The sequence below is a fragment of the Lutra lutra genome, chromosome 16 (assembly GCF_902655055.1).
Source record: "Lutra lutra chromosome 16, mLutLut1.2, whole genome shotgun sequence".
NCBI classification, from domain to species: domain Eukaryota; kingdom Metazoa; phylum Chordata; class Mammalia; order Carnivora; family Mustelidae; genus Lutra; species Lutra lutra.
In genome coordinates, this window is record NC_062293.1 from 34,057,981 (window position 1) to 34,082,581 (window position 24,601).

General features: G+C 36.9%; 1 protein-coding gene across 8 annotated transcripts in view; it reads left to right on the top strand.

Moving 5' to 3' along the window:
* VMP1 (vacuole membrane protein 1) overlaps positions 1 to 24,601 on the top strand; it is a 138,500-nt gene that overhangs the window by 376 nt on the left and 113,523 nt on the right. For 3 of the 8 annotated variants that reach the window (XM_047706536.1, XM_047706537.1, XM_047706538.1), the window contains exons 1-3: positions 19,170 to 19,192; positions 21,924 to 22,025; positions 24,352 to 24,487. In XM_047706536.1, coding sequence (XP_047562492.1) covers positions 19,177 to 19,192; positions 21,924 to 22,025; positions 24,352 to 24,487 — 254 coding nt within the window. In that variant the 5' untranslated portion in view covers positions 19,170 to 19,176. Of the gene's footprint in view, positions 1 to 221; positions 246 to 18,253; positions 18,276 to 19,168; positions 19,193 to 21,923; positions 22,026 to 24,351; positions 24,488 to 24,601 lie in introns of those variants that run through there. The other 5 variants (XM_047706540.1, XM_047706539.1, XM_047706542.1 and 2 more) reach the window with 4 other exon arrangements.

Consider the following 24,601-nt stretch of genomic DNA (forward strand, 5'->3'; position numbering starts at 1 on the left):
CAGTACAGTGAACCCGTACACGGGTTTCCTACCATTCGCTCTCATTGTCGCGGACTTGGAAGCTGTTCTAAGCTCTGTACAGTACTCATCTCTTCCTCCCTGGGTGTCTAGGACCTCAGAGTAAATGAGATCCTCCCTGCTGATGACCAAGCTGTTTCTCAGGACCTGTCAGTTTGACCTCCCCAACCACTGACATGGTAACACATGATACTAAACGTATTCGCTGCTAAACAAAATTCAGGCATGTAAGTGCCGTCTTAAGCGTCTGTGGCCTTCGCTCCGTCGATCTTTTGCAAAGAGCCCTCACGGATCTCCTACTTTATGAAGAGTAGGGTTCTCTTCCGCTTCCAAGTCCCTAACTGCCCCCGCCCCCACACCTTGTTCTTCTATTACAGTGGAGGTATTTGCAATAAAACCTGGAGGTCAGCCTAATCTCTAAACTTCCAGGAAGACATATGTGGCCCTGTGTCACACTAAGATTACTTAATGACCTCCAGTAGGTTTAAACTATTATCTTTTGTTTTTTCTGCAAATCCATGCAAAAATCTCATATAGGTTCTAGAACTGTTTAGCTACCATGGCAAGACGGCTGCTTTTCCTAACTTTAATGTTTTTCAATTCTCCTTTGAGGCTGATGTCAGAAAAATTGTAGACAAGACTACACTGATCTTCTGGAGAAGCTTGTACAAGTTTTTCTGGTGTTGTAATGATAGAGAATTTAATGTCCCTACAGCTACTGCCTATTAATTGTATTATAAGCTGTGATTTTAGTCGTGTATTTTTAGCATAAATGATAGTAAGAAATTATTTATTAGACAACATTTTATGCATTCTATAATGTGTTTTTATTGACCTTTGGAAGAGAGATGATGGTACCTAGACAAATGGGGCCTATTTGTATGGGTGTGAAATGACTCTATAGTAGAAATCTTTTATATTTTATTTCTTTGCCTGTATTACCTTAAAACATTAAAGCTTCCCCCCCCCCATTGAGGGATATATCCTACTTGATTAATACAGTTTAACTTCTGTGATTTGCATTCTAGAATAATGATTGATAGGTTACCTAACTTTCTAAGGTGGTCTGGATTGAGTTGGTAAAATACTGCTTACTTATTTCAAAGGATTGTCACAGTGATTAAGTGAGGTGGGAAATGGGAAATCACTGTAGAAATGAAAATACGGTGACATTAGTTTACTCTGAAAATTGAAAACAGTGCGGAATTCTGTTGCATGTATCATTTCACAGTTTTAAGTTTTATATTAAGTGTGTTATTTATCAGAACATATCACACACTTTCCTGAGATGATCTTTGTCCTGCTTTTGAACCCAATAAAAGCTACCTAGGAATAGCTTGATACTATAACCCATTGATTAGTCACCATGGTTAATAAGTAGGTGACTGGAAAATGAATATAGTTTTGCATTTGGGGGTTTAAATCTGATCTTTGTTGGTCATTGTGTATTGTCACTTAAGAATTTCCAAGCACAGGGGCGCCTGGGTGGCTTAGTGGGTTGAAGCCTCTGCCTTCAGCTCACGTCATGATCCTGGGGTCCTGGGATCGAGCCCCACGTCGGGCTCTCTGCTCAGCAGGGAGCCCGCTTCCCTTCTTCTCTCTCTCTGCCTGCTGCTCAGTCTACTTGTAATCTCTGTCTGTCAAATAAATAAATTAAAATCTTAAAAAAAAAATTTCCAAGTACAGAGGAAGTTGCTTATATATAGTTAAAAGTAGCCTTATTTACATTATTAAGTAAAAAAAAACCTGTCATTTTACCGATACCCATTGAAAGCAATATTTGGAATTAGAATCAACCTCTGTGAACATATAGTTGTATTCTTCCTCAGCAGCAATCAGCAATTGGCTTGCCTGACGTCATATGATTTAGGTAGTACCAGAACCTGAACTGGAATTGAGGTCCCAAGTGTTCTTTCTGTTCTGCTAAGGTGGTCTCCAGGCATCTCTTTATAGTTTGGAAATATTTCCTGGTTTGCATGAAAATGATTTCTTTCATGTGTTAAAGGTATTTATAGGTATACATGTTTCCCCTTTTTAGCTTATTTAGTCTTAAATTCTAGGAAAACAAAAACACTGTGCTTGGCAGTATTTGCAGTGGAATGGAATAAGGAAAGAAAAAAAGAAAATTCTGTTCTTCAGAACAGTTATTCTGAATTCATACTTCATTACTATCAGTTATCAAGGTGTCTTCTTTCTGACAAGTGGAAAAGAGAGTATCTTTGTTACACGTCTCTACTGAATGAATGTTGTTGGTAATAAGTAGGAAACTGTATTAATTTCTTTCTTCCTGCTAAAAAAACTTCCCCCAGTTCTTTGTAATTTTAATATTCTGTTATATTAATTATCTGTTAATCTGTAGAGTCATTTCTGTATTTTATTTCGGGTAGATAGCCACTGTAGGAATCTCTAACTCTTTGTCTTGATAAGAACCGTTTTGCTCCTACTGATTTCACAAAACCTGTTTAGTCTATCCCCTTTTTTAGAGATCAGAGAGCTAGATAATTATTATCACTGCTCTTTTGCCCAGTGCTCTTTGTTGGTGTCTCTTTCTCTCTCTTTGGTATAGAAATAAACGCTAGAGTACAGGATCTTTACCAACCTCAGAAACAAATTGGATGAGTTAAGTGATTGTTGTTGTATTAGTTAATAATCTGCCTTCACAGACTTGCAGATACTTTGAGGGGTAAACTTTTAAAGAGTTTATTGCTTCAAGAAACTCTGGTAAAGGGGCACCTGGGTGGCTCAGGTCATGATCCCAGGGTGCTGGGATAGAGCCCCGCATCAGGCTCTCTGCTCAGCAGGGAGCCTTCTTCCCTTCCTCTCTCTGCCTGCCTCTCTGCCTACTTGTGGCCTCTGTCAAATAAATAAATAAAGCCTTAAAAAAAAAAAAAGAAAGAAAGAAAGAAACAAACTCTGGTAAAGCAGCTTTGTATAGGGTTTGCCAAACTGATATTATGTATTATGTAAACGCTCTGTAAAGCTCATTTAAAAATATTATGCTCCTTGAAGGTTTTGGAAATTTGAACAGGTGATACTTTTCTGTGTCAGATAAAAGATTAAGCCATTTAAAGCTTAAGGCATTTTTGAGTTAAGCAAGGGCAACCCACTGAGTAATCCTATCCCAGCTTAATGGTAATTGCTGAAGAGTTTGCGGTATTCAGAGATACATAGTCTTTTCAGTAGTTCATTGTGATGTTTTCTCTTGTTCTTGAAGTTCTTTAATCATAAGCTTGGTCTTTATGGATTTTTTTGGAAGGACTAGATAGATAGTGTTAAGAGCCAGGACTAATAAGCTAGATTGCCTTGTTTCAAATTCCAGCTCTTACTGCTCTGCAACCCTTGGGCTAGTTACTTACCTCTTTCCATCTCAATTTCCTCCTAGACAATGAAGTCAGTACCTTTACTGTTAGGGTTAAATGAATAGATTTAAGTGAAGCATTCGGAATGGCATGTGGTTAACCATGATTGTTACCATTGTTACCATCATGTAGTCTGCTGAGCAGTTGCTGAGAGAACTCTTTCCCAATCCTTTTTGAAAGCATATCTTTTCATTGCTGCTAACTTGATCATTGTTTGCTCAGTATTTTTGTTTTGTTTCAAGTTTTTATTTAAATTTTAGTTAGTTAACATATAGGGTAATATTGGTTTCAGAAGTAGAATTTAGTGATTCATCACTTATATATAGTGTTCACCAAAGTGCCCTCCTTAATGCCTTTCACCCATTTAGCCCATCCCCTGCCCATCTCCCTCCATCAACCCTCAGTTTGCTCTCTGTAGTTGAGTCTCTTATATTTTGTTACCCTCTCCTTTTTTCCCCTTCCCTTTGTTCATCTGTTTTGTTTCCTAACTTCAACATGTGAGTGAAATCATACGGTATTTGTCTTTCTCTGACTTATTTCACTTAGCATAATACACTCTAGCTCCATCCATGTCTTTGCAAAGGGCAAGATTTCATTCTTTTTGATGGCTGAGTAATATTCCATGTGTGTGTGTATGTGTGTGTGTGTGTGTGTGTATGTGTGTATGTGTGTATGCATGCACCTCATCTTTATCTATCAGTTGATGGACATTTGGGTTCTTTCCATAATTTGGCTATTGTTGATAATGCTGCTATAAACATCAGATGCATGTTGTTTAGTCAGTTTTAGTGAAGGTTCAGTAAATAAATATATATACATTTCATTGTGTGTATATTTTACAACATATATGAGATTCTTTTAAAAAATGATATATTCCTGTGAGCTATTCTGTCAACCTTTTTGTATTATTGTTAATAGTTCACATTATTTGTGTAAGCCATAACGGCATTTGAGATTGAAATTTGAGAATTTGATGTTTAATGATATTTTCTAGCACTTACTTTCTTTGCATGGGAAGATTATTCTGCAATGACATCTATTGCCATATCTGTTCATTCATCCAGTCAGTGAGCGAAAGTCTTATATCTTGGTCTTTTACCAGGTTTTGGGGGTAAAACAGTGGGAAGAAAAGACATATTTTAGTTGGGAGCCTAATAGAGAAACAAGTATTTCAGTCGGGAACCTAACAGAGTAAAAAGTAAATACAAAAATGAAAGAATAAACACAGTGTAATAAATATTATGAAGTAAAAAAGGGTCCCGAATTAATGCGGATATGTGCCTTTTTGAGACTCTAGTACAGTATATTTGGAATATAGCAACCTGAAATGAGGTAGGAGACATATTCATGGTCCACGTTATATAGAATTTTGCAGGCCATGGAAATGAATTTGGATTTGATTTTGACTGTAATAGGAAGTCGTTCTACAGTTTCAAGTAGGGGAGTAATAGGATTTATAAGAAGTCCACTCTTGTTTATATGTGAAGGATGAATTGAAGTGGACAAGAATAAAAGTAGAAAGAGAAATTAGGAGTCCATGGCAGTAATCTATGTGAGAGATGAAGATGGCCTGGACCCGAGTGGTGACAAAAAAGTGGAGAGCTATAGGTGGATACTAAAAATATATTTGAAATAGGACTGGGTCCTGGATTAGATGTGATGAGTAGGGAAATGAGAAGAGTCAGGAATGACTATGCTTCTGGATTTAGTAATTGGGTGGATGGTTATGCCAAGTACTGGGAGAGGGAAGATTTGGGGAGACCAGGTTTGTTACAAAAGGGGGGATGGGAATAAGGAAGAAAGGACGTGTTAAATTTGAGATGCTTAGGAATCATCCAGATGTGTTGTAGGTTTACAGATCTAGAGATCAGGACCAGAGATATAAATTCAGGCTAGTATTTTAAACTACAGAACCAGAAAAATCACTTGGAGAGACAGGGAAGAGGAGAGGGCCCGGGTTAAGTAAAAGAGAACTGGCAAAAGGGGTCCAAGGAGTGTTTGAAGAAAAAATGATCAGAGGGACACCTGGGTGTCTCAGTCCATTAAGTGTCTGCCTTCGGCTCAGGTCATGATTCCAGGTCCCTGGGATCGAGTCCCACGTTGGCCCTTTACCTGCTGCTCCTCCTGCTTGTGCTCTCTCTCTCTCTCTCTGACAAATAAATAAAAAATCTTTTTTTAAATTGTTTTTCTTTATTTTTACTTTTTTTAAAGATTTTATTTGAGAAAGAGAGAAAGAGACTGATAGAGAGAACAGGAGTGGGAGGAGAGGGAGAAGCAGGCTCCCTGATTAGCAGGGAGCCCGATGCGGGGCCTGATTGCAGGCCCTTGGGATCATGACCTGAGCCGAAGGTAGACGCTTAACAGACTGAGCCACCCAGGCGCCCCCAAAAATCTTTCTTTTTTTTTTTTAAAGAATGATCAGATACACAAAACTGATAAAGGTGGTTATACCTAGCAGGGAGTGTACTGAGGGAAACAAGATTTTTCATTTTTTTCATCTATATATACTCAAATATACATATACATATATATGTGTATATAGGTATAACATATGTAAAGCATGTGAAAGTTTTTACTTATTCAGAATTCTTCCAAGAAAGGGTCAGCTCTGGGATGCCTGGGTGGCTTAGTCAGTTAAGCCTCTGCCTTTGGCTCAGATCATGATCACAGGGTCATGGGATTGAGTCCCACATTGGGCTCAGTCCCTTGCTTAGCAAGGAGCGTGCTTCTCTCCATTCCTGCAGCTCCTCTTGCTTATGTACTCTCTCTCTGGCAAATAAATAAATAAATAAAATCTTTTTTTTAAAGATTTTATTTATTTACTTGACAGATCACAAGTAGGCAGAGAGAGAGATGGGGAAGCAGGCTCCCTGCTGAGCAGAGCGCCCAATGCGGGCTCTATCCCAGGACCCTGGGATCATGACCTGAGCTGAAGACAGAGACTTTAACCCACTGAGCCATCCAGGTGCCCCAAATAAATAAAATCTTTTAAAAAAGAAAAGGAAAGAAAAAAAGGGCCAGGTCTGTCAAATCTTTCTCTACAGTTAAATAGACCAAAATCCAGTGAAGTTAAAATTGATGATCTGACTAACCACTTCCATATTGTTGAGTCCAGTTCTTTCCAGAAACTCTCAAGTCTCCACATTGCAAAAAGTATTTAATCAAAGAGAATATGCAAGGTTCTTCTGCCCCTTAATAGTTTTTAAGATCTGTTTATAGCAGATTTTTAGTACTGCTTCAGTGGGACAAAAGAATTTTCCTTAAATTTTTTTATTAAATAATCATAGGGATATCACTAAATTTTGGAACTAAATTGTTACATAGTAAAGTATACTGGATAAAAATGGTATCTCATTGTGACCTTGATTTATATATATATTTTTAAAGATTTTATTTATTTATTTGACAGAGAGAGATCACAGTAGACAGAGGCAGGCAGAGAGAGAGAGAGGGAAGCAGGCTCCCTGCTGAGCAGAGAGCCCGATGCGGGACTCGATCCCAGGACCCTGAGATCATGACCTGAGCCGAAGGCAGTGGCTTAACCCACTGAGCCACCCAGGCACCCTTGATTTATATTTTTTGATTGTCAGTGAGATCAAGTCGATATTTTCATTATTGGCCATATATATGTCCTCTGCTGTGCCATACCTCTTTATGTCTTTATGTCTGTTGCCTGTTTTGCTTTTGTAGGGTTAACTTTTTTTTTTTTTTTAAGATTTATTTATTTACTTATTTATTTGACAGGTAGATCACAAGTAGGCAGAGAGGGAGGCAGAGAGGCGGGGGGAAGCAAGCTCCCTGCTGAACAGAGAGCCCGATGCAGGGCTCGATCCCAGGACCCTAGGGTCTTGACCTGAGCCGAAGGCAGAGGCTTAACCCACTGAGCTACGCAGGCGCCCTGGGTTATCTTTTTCTTAATATTTTTAATTCTTTATATAAGCAACCTACTTAGTCCTTTTCAGTTATGTGTTTCTCTGGTTTATCTTTTCACTTAAGATACCTTGTAATGAATTTGAGCTTTAATTTCAGTGTTCTTATTATTAGTCTTTTCCTTTATGGGTAGCTCTATTTTGTGTGTCTTAAGAAACCATTCCCTATCCCAAGGCAAAAAGGTATTTATATTTTCTTCTAGAAGTTTTGCTTTTCTACTTTTAAATTGTTAATTCATTTGGAATGGAATTTTGTGCATGGCTCAAAGCAGTAATCCACTTTTTCTCTCCTTATATGGATAACCAATTTGAATAACCTCTCCTTTCCCTACTGTTCTATCTTGCCATAAAGAGTTCCAAAAATACAAAAATCTTTTGAAATGCCCATTTCTTATGTTTCTTGGTTGCTTTCTCTATTTCCATACCTATACAAAACAACCTTCATGGGGCGCCTGGGTGGCTCAGTGGGTTAAGCCACTGCCTTTGGCTCAGGTCATGATCCCAGGGTCCTGAGATAGAGCCCTACATTGGGCTCTCTGCTCCGCGGAGAGCCTGCTTCCTCCTCTCTCTCTGCCTGCCTCTCTGCCTACTTGTGATCTCTGTCTGTCAAATAAATAAATAAAAAACAAACAAGCAAACAAACAAAAAAAAAACAACCTTCATTCTTTATTACGTGTGTGTGTGTGTGTGTGGAGAGAGATACTCTGGGCAAGAACTTTGTCAGATACATGTATCTTGCAAGTTTTTTCTCTCATTCTGTGGCTTACCTTTTTGGTTTTCTTAACAATGTTTCAAAGCACAAAAGTTTTTAAACTTGGTAAAGTCCAGTTTATCAATTTTCTCTTTTATGGTTCATGCTTTTTAAATCCTAAGAAACATTTTTGTCTACTCCAAGATTGCAAAGATTTTTCCTGTTTTTGTTTTTTTTTTTTTCTTAGAAGCTTTATAGTATTCGTTCTTAGGTTTAGGTCTATGATCCATTTCAAATCAGTAGTTGCGTTTGAGAAATAAGGGTCAATGTTCACTTTTTCATAAGAATATTCAGTTATTCTAGTACTATTTGTTGAAAAGACTTTCACCATTGAATTGACTTTCTTTTCACCATTGAATTGCTTTGTACCTTTGTTGAAAATTAACTGACCCAGTATATGTGGGTCTAGTTATAAACTCTCTGTTCTGTTCACTGATCTATGTCTGTCCTTTTGCCAGAACCATACTAATCAGTACTCGAGCTTTATAATAAATTCCAAAGTCAGTTGTGCAAGTCTTACAACTTGGTTCTTTAACCAAATTGTTTAATGTATTCTAAGTTCTTTGCATTTCCATATAAATTTGAATCCACTTACCACTTTTGATTTTTAAAAAAGCTTTCTTAAGAGGTTCTGGGTGGCTCATTTGGTTAAGCATCTGACTTCCGCTCAGGTCATGATCTCAGGGTCCTGGGATCCACTGAGTATCATCAGCTCTGCACTCAGCGGGGAGTCTGCATCACCCTCTCCTTCTCCCTCTGCCCTTCCCCCTTCTCCTGCACTTGCTTTCTCACCCTTGCTCTCAAATAAAATCTTTAAAAAAAAAAAAAAAAGTTTGCTTGAGATTGCATTAAACCTCTATATCAGTTTGAGAGAAATTGTCATAATGACAATATCAGGTCTTTCAAATAATGAACTTGGTATATTTCCCCATGTGTTTAGACCCTCTGTAATTTCTTATTTTTTTAGAATAGGTCTTTTACGTATGTTGTTAAACTTACCTCAAGTATTTTATGTTTTAGATGCTGTTGTAAATGAAATTTCTCAAATTTAATTTTCTAATTGTTTATTCCAGGTATTTAATAGAAAGAGTGTTGGTTTGACCTTTAATCTGTGACCTTGCTAAATTCATTTATTAGTTTTAGTAGTTCTGAGCATTTTTCAGCTTTCTCTTATTTTGACCCATGAGTTTATATTTAAAACTGTTTGCATTACTTCTAAGTATGTACAAATGTTACATTTTTGTTACTAAAGTTTGACATAATTTTTTTAAGCTTTTATTTGAGAAAGAGTGCTTGTGGGTGCAAGAGCACGTTGTGGGGGACAGGTTCAGAGGGAGAAGCAGACTCCAGCTGAGCAGGGAGCTGGATGACATGGGGCTCAATCCCAGGACCCTGGGATCATGATCTGAGCTGCCCAGGCCCTCCTTGTTTGACATAATTTCTGAGTTTCCAGAGAATGTAGTCTATGATGCCCATTCTTTGGAATATGTTAATACTGGTTTCTTAGCTTAATCATAAGTAGCATATGAAAAAATTTGTGTTTTCTAAATGTGAGATGCTGAATCTTATATGTATCTATTCCTACATTAGTTTTTTTTTGTTTGTTTTAAACATTTGTGGGGGGTTTTTTGTTTTTTTTTTTTTAGATTTTATTTACTTATTTGACAGACAGAGATTACAAATAGGCAGAGAGGCAGGCAGAGAGAGAGGAGGAAGCAGGCTCCCTGCTGAGCAGAGCGCCTGATGTGGGGCTGGATCCCAGGACTCTGAGATCATGACCTGAGCCGAAGACAAAGGCTTTAACCCACTGAGCCACCCAGGTGCCCCCCTACATTAGTTTTTAAGGAAATTTTATTCTTTTTTTTTTTCCCCCAAAGATTTTCTTTTCTTTTCTTTTTTTTTTTTTGAGAGAGAGAGCGGGCTTGCACATGAATTGGGGGGAGGGGCAGAGGGAGAAGCAGACTCCCTTCTGAGTAGGGAGCAGATTAGGGACTCTATCCCAGGATCCTGGCATCATGACCTGAGCCAAAGGCAGATGCTTAACCAGCTGAGCCACCCAGCTGCCCCCTACATTTTATTTCTTAATTGTATTGTTAAAATCTTTTATCATTGCTTAACATTGTTTTTGTTTGCTTGAAATATCAGTAACTAATAGTTGTTTTGAAATCTCCCAGTATACGGTTGGATTTATCCATTGCTCTGGGTATTTTTAACAATTTTTATGTTCTAAATTTTGATGCTATATTGTATTGGTGCTTTCAAATTTAGAATTGTTCTGTCTTCCTACTGAGTTAAATCTTTTATCATTATGTTCGCTGTCCCTAATTATGACTTCTATCTTTTGTCTTATTTTCAGCCTTTTTTTTTTTTTTAAGATTTTATTTATTTATTTGACAGAGAGAGACATGATGAGAGAGGGAACACAAGCAGGGGGAATGGGAGAGGGAGAAGGAGGGTCTTTGCAGAGCAGTGGGCCCAATGTAGGGCTCGATTTCAGGACCCTGGGATCATGACCTGAGCCGAAGGCAGCCGCTTAATGACTGGGCCACCCAGGCACCCCATTTTCAGCCTTTCTATGTCCTTATAAAAAATCACGGATTTTTTAAAAAATCCAATTTGCAACCTTTTCAAAGTGACAAACTGTTATTGTTTAATTACTGGCATATTTGGACTACTTGGGCTTTTTCTATCAAGTACTATTTTGAAACTCCCCATCTTTAGGACACGTTAGCTCTCATCTTTCTCTTCCAGAGTTATATGTCATTATCCAAATTGCAATTCTTTTTAAAATTATTGTTACAGGGGCGCCTGGGTGGCTCAGTGGGTTAAAGCCTCTGCCTGTGGTTCAGGTCATGATCCCAGGGTCCTGGGATCGAGCCCCGATTCAGGCTCCCTGCTCAGCGGGGAGCCTGCTTCCCCCTCTCTCTCTGCCTGCCTCTGTGCCTACTCATGATCTCTATCAAATAAATAAATAATATCTTAAAAAAATAAAATTATCATTAAAGACACTTATTATTTTAGATAATACTTGGTTAAATACCCTTACTTATTGGTTACTATCAATGTCTTTATTTTATTGGGCACACAGTTACAGACTATTTTATCTGAAAACTGACATTTTTCCATTGTTTTTTGGCTTTTATGTTGCTGTTGAGAATTCTGCTTTCATTCTAACTGTTCTTCCATTTTTATTTTTTATTTATTTTTATTTTTTAAAAGATTTTATTTATTTATTTGAGAGAAAAAGAGCGAGAGAGACAGAGCACATGCAGGCGGATTGGCAGAGGGAGAAGCAGACTCCCTGGTGAGCAGGAAGCTAGATGTGTGGCTCAATCCCAGGACCCAAAGACATCATGAGCTGAAGGCAGACACTTAACCATCTGAGCCACCCCAGCACCCCAATGTTCTTCCAGCAATCCGTCCTTTCTTTCCAACTTTTTTCAAGATTAAGACCTCTTTACTTTAGTGTTCTGCAATTTGATTGCAGTTTTTCTGGGTGGAATTTATTTTTATTTGTTCTACTTGGGATATATTTTACTTCCTAGATTGATGCACTCATTTTTGGAAATTTTAGGTCTTTATCCTTTTTTTTTTTTTTTAAGATTTTATTTATTTATTTGACAGAGAGAGACCACAAGTAGGCAGAGAGGCAGGCGGGGCAGGGAGCGGGGTGAAGCAGGCTCCCTGCTGAGCAGAGAGCCTGATGCGGAGTTCTGTTCCAGGACCCTGGGATCATGACCTGAACCACAGGCAGAGGCTTTAACCCACTGAGCCATCCAGGTGCTCCAGGTCTTTTTCTTTTTGAATTTACATTTATCCCATTCCTTATATTCTTCTGGGATTGCAATGAAAGAAATAATAGACCTTCTCATTCCGTCCTCTGTGTCTCTTATTTGCTTATATTTTCCATCTTATCTCTGCTGCGTTCTTTTTTTTTTTTTTTTTAAGATTTTATTTATTTATTTGTTAGAGAGAGAGAGAGAGAGCGCGAGCACAGGCAGACAGAGTGGCAGGCAGAGGCAGAGGGAGAAGCAGGCTCCCCACAGAACAAGGAGCCTGATGTGGGACTCGATCCCAGGACGCTGGGATCATGACCTGAGCCGAAGGCAGCGGCTTAACCAATTGAGCCACCCAGGCGTCCCTCTGCTGCGTTCTTAATAAATTCCCTGGGTAGCTCATCCAGTTCAGTTCATCTGTGTTTGATCCAAGCATTTAATCCATTGTTGGCTTTTATTTTCAACAGTTATTATTTCTAAAAGTTCCATTTGCTTTTCTTTCTTTCATAAGGTGTGTTAGTTTTTATCATGTGTTCATCTTTATAATTGCATCTTTTGTTCTGTAAACATTATATACATAGCAATTCTATAATATACTTAATATGTACTTGAATCTCTGATATCTTTTGTTCTTGTCCTGAAGAGGTAGGGGATTGGTGGGGTCATTTGGAGGAGTCTATACTGATAATGGCTTGTTTCCTGGAACTTTTGTGAGTTTATTGATTGATCTTATTGTATTGGAGTCCGGCAGACCTAATTTACAAAGAGGGTTTACTTCTACTTCTGCTGAGAGCTAGAAAGGCACCTCTGATTTGGGACTACATCAGTGGCCTTTGTGGTGTAGCCCAGGAAATATTCTCTGCCTTTTTTGGGTCTCCTGCTGGACCTAGGAATTAAACTGATACAAGACATATTAATAGGAGAAAAGCATACAAACTTTACTTATTTTTTTACATGTAAATGAGAGCCTTCACAAAAGAATGAAGACCCCAAGAAGTGACCAAAGCAGGACGCTTTTATACCTTTTAGACCAAGAACAATGAATTTGTGAAGAATTGACAAAGAAGTTTGATCTAGAGGTAGTAAATGGTGAAGAAATATCTAGGAAAATAAGGGTTAATATGACAAAGTTTGTACAGATTTATCAGCCCTAAGTTCCCATCTCTGGTGATAAAAATGTCTTCCTTCCTCCTGGTAAAGGGAGGGTACCTTTTACACGGAAGTTCTCTTTCTTACTTTCAGGAAGAAAAAGGAGAGTCACAGTGTCCGTTTTAAGAAACGGAGTGCCATTTCTTTAAAGTGCCTTTAATTCAAAGTGATCAGTATGCCAAAGTGGCAGATTTTGAGGTGACATTCTGTTTTTCTTCATGGGTTTTTGCCCAAAGCGAAAGTCACTAATACAGCTTCCCACCTCGAAGTTCAGTCTTCGAGGTGGGAAGGAGTGTTGCTCTCAGAATCTTTTCTCAGGGTAGCTTGAGACTTTGAATTGCCTGTTGCTCCTATCTGTCTCTTTCCTGCTGCTCAGGTTTTCTTCCTTTCCCACCATGCCTCGCAATCACCTAACTCAGAGCATTCAGTCTCTCTGGGTCTGTTGTGTAGTTTACTTATTTTTTTGAAGGGATGGAAGAGGACCTTGGAGACTGCCTCTTTCCTTTGTGAAACTGTGATTTCTCAAAGAGTATATCCAATCCAGGGTCCATTTTACTGTCAAACCTTCTAGTACATGTACCCGACATCACATAGTATATGTTACTGAAAAGTTTCATTTACATTTTTCCATGTGCAGTATTTTAGTTTATTTTATAAAAGTCTATCTTGAAGCCATGTGGATGCTAAGAATTCATTGTTACACATAATTACATCATATTTTATCTACTCAGTAGGTTCTAATTTTCTTAAGGTAGAAGTGAAGTTTCTATCAGGATTATTATCGGGAAGCTATTTAATATTTAAGAGAAAATGAAACCCAAAATACCCTTTAAAGTGGGCAAACAATGACAATTCAAAGTAGAAGGTGCTGAGATCATTCCGGTCGCTTTAATGTTGAATGACCAAAAAATACCAACAGTTACTTCCATTTACCAGTCTTAATGGGTGTAGTGGGAACATTACTACCATTTCAGTGGATGGATAACATACAGCAAGTTCTAGTATTTTTTCCAAACTGTGGATAATTAAAAAAAATCTGTTGCATTGCTCATAAAGCTTAGAACTATATGGATAAAATCCTTCATTTTGATTTAAATAATCTGAAATGTGTGCCTTTGTCACTTACAAATATTCTGTGATTTAGCTTATTCTCTTACTAATGACTTGTATGGGCTAGTTTATATTACCCAGGTTTTTAGAGGCAGTAAAGTTAGGGAGTCTGTTAAGCAATCTGAGCTTAAAATTTTGTCAGACATACACAAATAGTAAAAACCCACAAAGAAATGACTGAAAGAACTAAGGATAGTCATCCGCTTTTAATGACAGTCCGTTATTTGTCTGTTTGTGAGAATCGACAGAGATGAATGTTCTCCTGATTCTACTAATGGGAAATGTTTGTAAATACTAGAACATGTTAAACTTTTGGAACTATTTTATTACCATTTTGTTTTTTCTGTGACTCCGGAATTCCTTGGTGAGAATTGAAAGGATCTCACTGGACTGTTTTGTGTAGTAGAAGAAGCATTAAATTTGGATGTAGAAACGTGAGGTTGTACTCTCACTTTGCCATTTATATGCTGCTGAATTGCAATTTAGGGCCCATCCAGCCCTTGAACTTCTCATTTGTAGAAGGCAAGGATTAAAATAACTGTTCCCTACAAAGAGTTGTTAGTATCAGTTTAGCTAATCTGTATGTAAACTATAAATCACTATACAGAGTAGTTATTGTTACATAAATCCAAACCCTAACCTTGGGCTAAGTAGAGTTCTTAGAGTATTAGAATAGAAAGAAAATTATGGCAGTAATTTATTATATGTGCCTGGTAATTGGATGGGGAAAGAGAGATGCAGAAATGTGGAGTAACATTCCCAAGGTCTCACAGTTAGCTGAATCTCCCAACTTTGGAACCTTAGTCTCCCATCTTTTTAGTGAAAATGATTTGCTAAGATTGTGTTGGTTATGAAAAACTGAGTGAACGTTTAGTAGATTGAGAGAAAATGAGAAATGGGATTTTTCAAACTGTAATTTTACAAGTTACATATTTTCTGTATTAAAATAATATCATGCTTTTACCCAAAGGAACATAGAATTACATTTTTATATATTGTACATGAGAGATAAACATTCCCCCCAAACCTATGAAACTCTCAAAGAAGGGGGTCCCTAAAATGTCCTCCAGGTTGTATCTTTTTAAAATAGGGATTTTTAGTTAAAATTTTATGTAATTAAAAATTAGATCTGGAGCAATGGCCTTTTCAACAATTAGGAGACTGTTCAGTGTATTTTACACTTCACTAAATTAAGTTGAGGGACATTTTAAGCCAGAAATATATACCTTCATAACCTGTTAACTGATTATTGGGATGTGTGTGTGTGTGTATATATATATATATATATATATATATATATATATATTTCAAATGCCTTTAAATTGTATCCTAACTTGGGGTTTTAATTTGTTTAATTCCAATAGACTTTAGAAAGTTCAAAAAGAGGGGTGCCTGATGGCTCAGTTGGTTAAGTGGCCAGCTTTTGATTTCGGCTCAGGTCACAATCTCAGGGTCCTGGGATTGAGCCCTGCATTGAGCCTCATGTGGGGCTCTGTGTTCAGTGGAGAAGCTGCTTGAGGATTCTCCCTCTCTTTCTGTACCTCCACCTTCTGTTCCCTCAAAAATAAATAAATATTTTTTTAAAAAAAGAAGTTCAAAAAGATTCAAGGACTTCTTTTTTCATGTATTCATATTCAAATAATGAATTTTTCAGAGAACATACTTTTACACTGCTCAACCAGGTGATAATCTCTGGCTTCTAGAGTCAGATGATCTAATAGTCACTGATATTGTGCATGATATTGAATTACCTTTGGCTTTTTACTCCTGCACAAACTATATGAAAGCCTCACTGGTCAAAATATATTTATTACTGTTTGTTTAGATTATTAAGTTTCCAATAATAAATTTCAATTTCTTAATAGTTCTGGAGAAATAATACAGCTATTTTGAAGTACTCTTTGAATGAATATACTAGTCTAATTATACACACTTCTAAAAGCAAGAAAGGTTACTGAAATATTCAAGTTGGCTGTCTTTGCATGCCTTGTATGAAGAACAGTGTGCATTATTGAGAAACCTGACTTAATATTTTTGTGAGAAAGTAGAGTCATTTGAATAAATGATTTTTTTTTTCCAAGGAAGTGTGTTCATTTTATTTTGGAATACAGTGGCCAAGAAAATTAGAATTGGTGGCTTCATCACTCTTTTCCTTTTCTTGTTAAATTCTCCACTGATATTACTCTGGGATTTGCTATTTTCCTGTCATCCATAAATGTATTCTGTGTTGCTTTAGGGAATTCAAAGTAATTTAGTTTCACATTGTTTTTGCATTACAAGTGTAGCTAATGTTTAAAATGAATAGAGTATTATAGTCTTAGCAGTGAATGTACAACCTACAAAGAACCTTTGTGAGCTGATTTTGGCAGTATTTTCTCAGCACTTCTGCCGGAAACAAAAGACCCCATATATCTTAATATCAACCTTTCATTTTAAATGCTTCAGCTATATTTAAAATCTGCTAGTTGCAACTTTTATAAAGCATTCCTTGTATCTAGATATATTTTCACAATGAAAATTATTATTTGATATTTGAGTTATGCTTCTTTCCTTTTTTGTCTTCTAATCCTATCCATACACCTATAGTTTATTTTAACAGTTTCATTCCTAAAAATAAAACTTAACTTAGTTGCATGCTATTAAAATTGATATTACAACTTTCACTGCAAAATAAGCTCCATTGAATGTCAGAAATATGTGCTAGATTCCTATTTGAGGAGATTTCAGTCCTATAAACAGGCTAGGAATACTTTGGATTTATCCCCACGCATAGGAATCTGACTGCCATCACAAATTTCAAAAAAAAATTTTTTTAAAGACTTCATTTCTTTACTTTCAGAGAGGAGAGTGAGTATGAATTTAAAATAGCTGAAGGGGGGGCGCCTGGGTGGCTCAGTGGGTTAAGCCGCTGCCTTCGGCTCAGGTCATGATCTCGGAGTCCTGGGATCGAGCCCCGCATCGGGCTCTCTGCTCTCTCGGGGAGCCTGCTTCCTCCTCTCTCTCTGCCTGCCTCTCTGCCTGCTTGTGATCTCTCTGTCAAATAAAAAAAATAAATAAATAAATAATAAAATAAAATAGCTGAAGAGTTGGGTGCTTTTTCTCCAGTTACATTCACCTGTTCACACAGACCATAAGGATGCAGGTTGTTCCAGGGACAGTGCAGTTTTGCTAAGTGTAAATATGATGAGGAAGATGGAGACGAAGGAATTGAGGATGTTTTCAAGGGAGTTTGAAAAGACAAGAAATAGTATAAAATATTTTTAAAAATGGTTGAAATCCAAAAAAAGTTTTCATGCTTTTGTAAGCTTAACTACTTATTTATTTAAAGATTTTATCTAAGTAAAATCTTGACAGAGCGAGAGAGGGAACAAAATCAGGGGGATTGGGCGAGGGAGAAGCAGACTCCTTGCAGAGCAATGGGCCCAATGCGGGGCTTGATCCCAGGACCCTGAGATCATGACCCAAGCTGAAGGCAGACATTTAATGACAGAGCCACCAAGGCACCCCTATAAGCTTGACTATTTAGAACACAGGTGATTCTTTGCATGTTTGGCTTTATATTTATAGTTCTTTTGGGAATGCCACAAGTTTTCCAAAAGTTGTTTTTAAAACTGTGAACTTATTTTGTAATAAGTAGACCGATTAAAAGAAAATAACTTCGTTCCCTTGGCTATTTCTTACAAAAGTAAATTCCAGACTGTTTTGTTTTCCAGAGAGTTTTTTGAGTAGGAAATGTCAGTAAGCTGCTTTCTTTTTTAAGATATTGTGTAAGAATACATTATTTGCTCAAATGAAAATTCCTGTTGCAATATCTTTAAAAACATCTTCAAACAGTTGCATAATACCATTGTCATAAGTAAGGACTCAAACCGACTCATTGTTTTGGATAAAAGTTTTTATCTTTTTTTTTTTTTTTTTTTTTAGATTTTATTTATTTGATAGAGACAGAGAGAGAGTACAAGCTAAGAGAGAGGGACAGGCAGAGGGAGAAGGAGAAGTGGGTTCCCTTCTGAGCAAGGAGCCTGATCCTTCTGAGCAAGGAGCCTGATTCGGGACTCCATTCTAGGACCCTGGGATCATGACCTGTGGCAAAGGCAGAAAACCGACTGAGCCACCCAGGCACCCAGAAGTTTTTATCTCTTAAAGGTGATACTATGGGAAAGAGTAAACCTGGGGAAATGAGGTCAGTTATGCTGTTTTGCAGAGGGACAAGTTTGAGGATTTTTTTTTCATAGCACACATGCCCCTTTGTGACTTGTTTATCTTTTTGCCACAAATTAATTACATTTTATTCATTGCAACGTAGGTGAATGGCTGTTCATCTCTGAAAAAAAAATTGGGTATAGAATTTGTCTTAATATGAATGTACCAGTTTTAAGTTTTTACAGAACTTAAGTATGGCTTCTAGTTAAATATTAGAAAATAGAAAATCCTACACTGCTTTATTTGATCCACTTCAGTATCCTCAGTTAATTTTATTCAGAAAGCATGATTTGTGGAATACATTTACATTTTGTGAACCAATTGTAATGCTCTGAATTTAGAGTATTTTCACAAAATAACTTCATTTTAGCTTTTTTTTGTAATTGCTTGGACTATATCTTTTGAAAACATTTTCGCATAAGTATGACTTAAGTTTGCAGAATCAAAATTTCCAGCTTTAATGAACTCTTCTGAATATACTGAACTCTGAGCTCCCATATTTGCTCCTGTACTTTATTTCTCATCATTACAACTAGTATATATCTTGAGTTCATATGAAAAATGAGACAGTGTATTAGTATTTTATATACATTACCTTGTTTGATCCTCATAACAACCCTTTGATATGTGTCATGTTATCTCTATTTTACAGGTTAAAGAAACTCTTGTTTAGAGAGATTGAGAAATTTGTACAAGCTCATGGAGTAGATACGTACAGAGTTTGAGTTTGAATCCATTCTGTTAGACTCCAAAATCTGTTTTCTTCCCACTAAGTTAGATACTGTATATCTTTCATTTTAAGTGAAATCCTGTGCTCATCTGGCTTCCCTTGCAGAAGAAGGAACCCTTTGGAGGACAAGGACCTTGTGTTATTCATATTTATGTCTTCAGAGCCTGGTACAGATTCCAGAATTTTTAAAATAAGCACTGAATGAAAGACACTGACATCAACGAAATGGTAGCAATGAGGCATGTACCAATGAAGTAGTTTCTCTAGTATAGGCACTTACTGCTTCATATACCTCCAACCCTTTTGATGTGGTTATACACGTGCATGCCCCAAAACACACACACACTCTTTCATCCTTACCAATCCTGCAACATTGAGAATTTGTTCTCATTTTGTAGATCGGAAAATCAAGATATAGGGGTGCCTGCCTGGCTCTCAGTTGGTAGAGCATGTGACTCTTGAGCTTGGGGTTGTGACTTTGAGCCCCATGTTGGGTGTAGAGATTACTTAAAAATAAAATCTAAACAATAATAACAACAACAAGCAAACAAAAGAAAAGATCTAGGAAAAAAATGTGGTTTGCTTAAGATCGCACCACTAGTTAGTGACAAATTTGGGATGCAAATCAAGATTTTCAAACTTTCAACCTTATAACCATCTACTCCAGGCTATCCATCTGTGTTAGTGGAAACCTATACTTTATTTCCTGATGTGTTTATTTGCTTATTGAGAAATAATGGCAGGAAAACAAAGGTGTCCACAAATGGATTGTGTCTAAAGAAGACACCTTCTGTTGAAGTGATGAATGTATACTCTATGCTCAGTCTTTTTATATATAGTCTTTCACTTATTTTCCTTTACAAAGCATATATTTTGCAAGTGGTAATTATAGTTAGAATTTTAGTCAAAGAATAAAATAGTTCCAACTTACAAACTGTAGGAGCATTAAACCCATGACCAGGGGCACCTGGGTGGCTCAGGGGTTAAAGCCTCTGCCTTCGGCTCAGGTCATGATCTCAGAGTCCTGGGATCAAGCCCCACATCGGGCTCTCTGCTCAGCAGGGAGCCTGCTTCCTCCTCTCTCTCTGCCTGCCTCTCTGCCTACTTGTAATCTCTGTCAAATAAATAAAATCTTAAAAAAAAAAAACAAACCATGACCATATCATACTGTAATCCTGGTCTAGCAGGATTCCTGGCACATTCAGAGTATATTAAAAACTGCTTTGCAGACTTGCTCAAAATACTGTGCTGCTGCTGCTTTTTTTTTTTTAAGTTTTTTTTTTTTTTTAATTTGAGAGACAGCGAGCGAGCGAGCAAGCATGGGGAATAGGGGCAGAGGGAGAGAGAGAGAATCAGCTTAATCGCAGCACCCTGAGATCATGACCTGAGCCAAAATCAAGAGCCAGCCAGGTGCCCTGAAGTACTGTGCTTCTTGAGTAGAAAGATTTGCTTTACTAACACCTGAAGAATGATAACAGTTATAGGCAATCTGGTGTTTGTGTAGAATAATTATGTCAGCACAATTTATATGTTGTAATACAGGACTTTTTAAAAAAGATTTGTTTATTTATTTGACAGAGATCACAAGTAAGCAGAGAGAGTGGGGGAAGCAGGCTCCCTGCCAAGCACAGAGCCTGATGTGGGACTCGATCCTAGGACCCTGAGATCATGACCCGAGCCAAAGGCAGAGGCTTAACCCACTGAGCCACCCAGGCACCCCTGTAATACAGGGATTTAAAGTAAAAATTTATACTTCTACATGTAATATGAAGCATGACATAAAGAGTACATTTAACATATCTTAAACACTTATAATTTTTATTTTTTTTTAGGCCCTTTTTTTCAGTAGAATTTTTTCCTAATTTGTCTTCGATGTGTATCAACATTTTTGACATGTTTGGTAGTATAATCCATTTTTTTCTAATAATGCTTTAAAAAACTATGAAAGATGGGTAAAATTTGAGTAGTGTGTGTAATATTAAATTATGAATCAGAAAAACTTCAGGAGCATCTGGGTGGCTCAGTCAGTTAAGCAACTGACTCTTGATTTCAGCTCAGGTCATGATCTCAGGGTTTTGAAATCAAGCTTCATATTGGGCTCTATGCTGGGCATGGAGCCTGCTTAAGGTTCTCTCTTGGGGCACCTGGTGGCTCATTCGGTTAAGCATCTGACTTAGGCTCAGGTCATGATCTCTGGGTCCTGGGATTAAGCTCTGTGTCAGGCTCTGCATTCATCTGGGAGCCTGTTCTCCCTCTCCCTCTGCCCCTCCCCTGCTTGTGCACGTGCGGATGTTCTCTCTCTGTCTCTCTGTCTTAAATAAATAAAATCTTAAAAAAAAAAAAAAAGATTCTTGGGACACCTGGGTGGCTCAGTGGGTCAAGCATCTGTCTTCGGCCCATGTCATGATCCCAGGGTCCTGGATTAAGTCCCACATCGGGCTTCTTGCTCAGTGGGGAACCTGCTTCTCCCTCTGCTTGCTGCTTCCCTGCTTGTGCGCTCTCTCTCTCTGACAAATAAATTAAAAAATCTTTAAAAAAAAGATTCTCTCTCTCCCTTTGCCCCCACCCAAACTTCAGATATTATAGCTTATCGATATTTGAAGGTGCTAGTGTTTTATCTCCTTCTGCAGTGGACAAATTGCCTCTAAATTTTAATCTGGAAGATCACTAGAATGACTGAAAAAGGTGTACAACTGCATGGCTTTTATATTTTTACTATTTTTATTAGAGTTTCTATACAAATTATTCAAATCTTGGTTATAAAAGAAAATCAAAGTGTAAACACATTATTCAGATAACATAAAGAATATTACTACCATGTTGTTTCTCAGTTTTATTCAGTCATAAATGCAAAGTAGAAGTATGTAACAAATCATTGGATTTTATTTGCTTTATTAGCTCCTCAAGAGTTATTGATCTATGAAATGGCAGAGAATGGAAAAAATTGTGACCAGAGACGTGTAGCAATGAACAAGGAACAATATAATGGAAGCTTCACAGGTAAATTATGGTGGTTTGGAGGGAGAAGATCTGCAGGTTTAAATTATATCCTTTCCATTGAAGTAAAATAGAAATATATCTAATACTTACTGTCTTTTGTTAATATAATAAGAAAATAAGATTCTTGTATGTCTTATATAAGATTACAGAAGTCCCCCCTGCCCCTTGTCTGCATTTTCTTTTTCCACGGTTTCAGTTACCTGTGGCCAACTGCAGTCCAGAAACAGAATGATCTATTATTAGAAGGTCAGTAATAACCCAATGCCAGGTTACAATGCCTACATCATTCACTTCACTTCATCTCATCACATAGACATTTTATCATATCACGTAATCTCAAGGACAGTACAGTAAGACACTTTGAGAGAGTTAACATTCATATAACTTATAGTATATTTTTATAATTGTTTTATTATTACTGCTGTAAATCTTGCTACCTAATTTATAAATTAAACTATCACAGCTATATAGATATAGGAAAAAATATATATAGGGTTCAGTACTGTCTGTGGCTTCAGGCATCCACTGGGGATCTTGGAACATGTCCCCTACAGATAAGGGGAGACTACTGTAATTATCTTTTGCTTACTCCTCATAGTAAGTGGAATTATGGGCCAGTGCCTATATGGTGAATTTTGATAGTGATAGCAGAAGCAGCCTAGTCACAGTCACATCAGGAGTGTTCTAGGTACAAGATTAGTATTTGCTAATCTTATGGCGTGTTAAGTATTTATTTGGTATTGTTTGGTGCTCAGTTTTATCATGCCATTTTGTAACTTTAGAAGCAAATTATAAAGTTACTTATTACACTAATCCTAAATACACAAATATCAAAAAAGTCAGAATGTGATCATTGTGGGTTTGTTTTAAATTTTTCATTTGTGACAAATTTATATTTTCACCAAATTTGGAGTTTGTGGTAAATTTCAGTGTATTTGACTCTTATTCGTACATTTACCAAAAGAAAAAAAAAAGCCCTGAAAACCCTGAAAATTATCGCTTTTATTTACATAGATGGTTTAAGTAGGAACTTAAAATATGTTTAAAGGGCAATGACAGATTTTTCACTTCTCTTAATTGTAATGATTTTCTTTTTGACTTCTAAATTGTTTGGCATCTCAAACATATTGCAAATAATAATTTGGCATGGTGCTAATATGTCATAAAAATTCTCTTATATTGGAAGAAGTACAGGCTCTCTGAAATAGTAGTTTCTCTTTGTCTTGATCACTACATTGCCTTGCAGAAGACATTTTGCAGCATTTATCTGACTTTTGGTTACTCTGATCATTGATAAATTTTATATCATTTCACCAAGAGTTTCAGGATTCAGAGATAGGCATGCATATATCATATAGTCTCTTTCATATTAGGAGCTTTTGCATGTTATTTTTTTCTGTCCTTTCTTTCAAAAAGCATGTACTTTTATATATTCTTCCCCTGCTGCCCACCCCTTGGAATTTCAAATTAATGTTAGTATGACACATTTACTCTCCTGTACTGTGGGCTTTTTTTTTTTTTTTTTTTTTTTTTTTTTGGCTTAATATTTCCTAGAGATTGTGCTATAATTGCACATGAAGAACTTCTTCATTATGGCTGCTTAATATCCCATTGTATGAGTGTACCATACTTTAATCACTCCTCTGACTTCTGCTGTTAACATTTAAGTTGTTCATAATCTTTTGCTTAGACAAGTAACATTGCGTTTAATAAACTTGTACAAGAGACATTTCACCTCATACCTAATCATTCTTAGAAATGCAATTACTGGGTTATAAGGTATATGCGTTGGTAATTTTGATAATGACCTTAATTGTACACTTACACACTTATTAAGTGTCAGACTCTTCTGAAAGCTTTACATACATTAGCTCATTTAATCTTTGCAGTGACCCTAAAAAAGTAAGTACTATTTTCATCTTCATTTTAGAAAGGGGAAAACTGAGACATAGAAAGGTTAACTAACTTGTGCAGGGTCACATGACCTGTAGCCAGGATTTGGAACCAAGTAGTTTGCCTTCCTGTTTTGAACTCTAAACCACTTTGTTCTGTAATATGATACTAATTGCCCTTCATAGAAGATGGGCTAACTTAGTATCCCAATAGCATACAAGAAAGGAAACTTGTGTCTTGAGAATGAAATGATTGCAAAAATAGTTCTCAAGAGTAGAGTAGAAGCACTTTGTCTAGGACTTATCGTGTGAACACATTGCTTGTTTTTTGAGGTAAATATGCAGTCCTTCAAATGTGGTATGGAAAGTAGATAAATTTTTAAAGTGGTTGGAAAAAGTGAACATTCTGTTTAGATTTCTGCGCTGTTTTTCAGACCCCTCTTCAATGAATGAAAAGAAGAGGAGGGATCGGGAAGAAAGGCAGAATATTGTCCTATGGAGACAGCCACTCATTACCTTGAAGTATTTTTCTCTGGAAATCCTAGTAATCTTGAAGGAATGGACCTCAAAGTAAAGAGTCTTTTATTACCTTTTATGTAAACCTTATTTACTAATTTAGAAATCTTTAACATTCTCCTACTCTCTACCAACTGCTCTTTCAAAATGAATTAAATTTAGAATGTT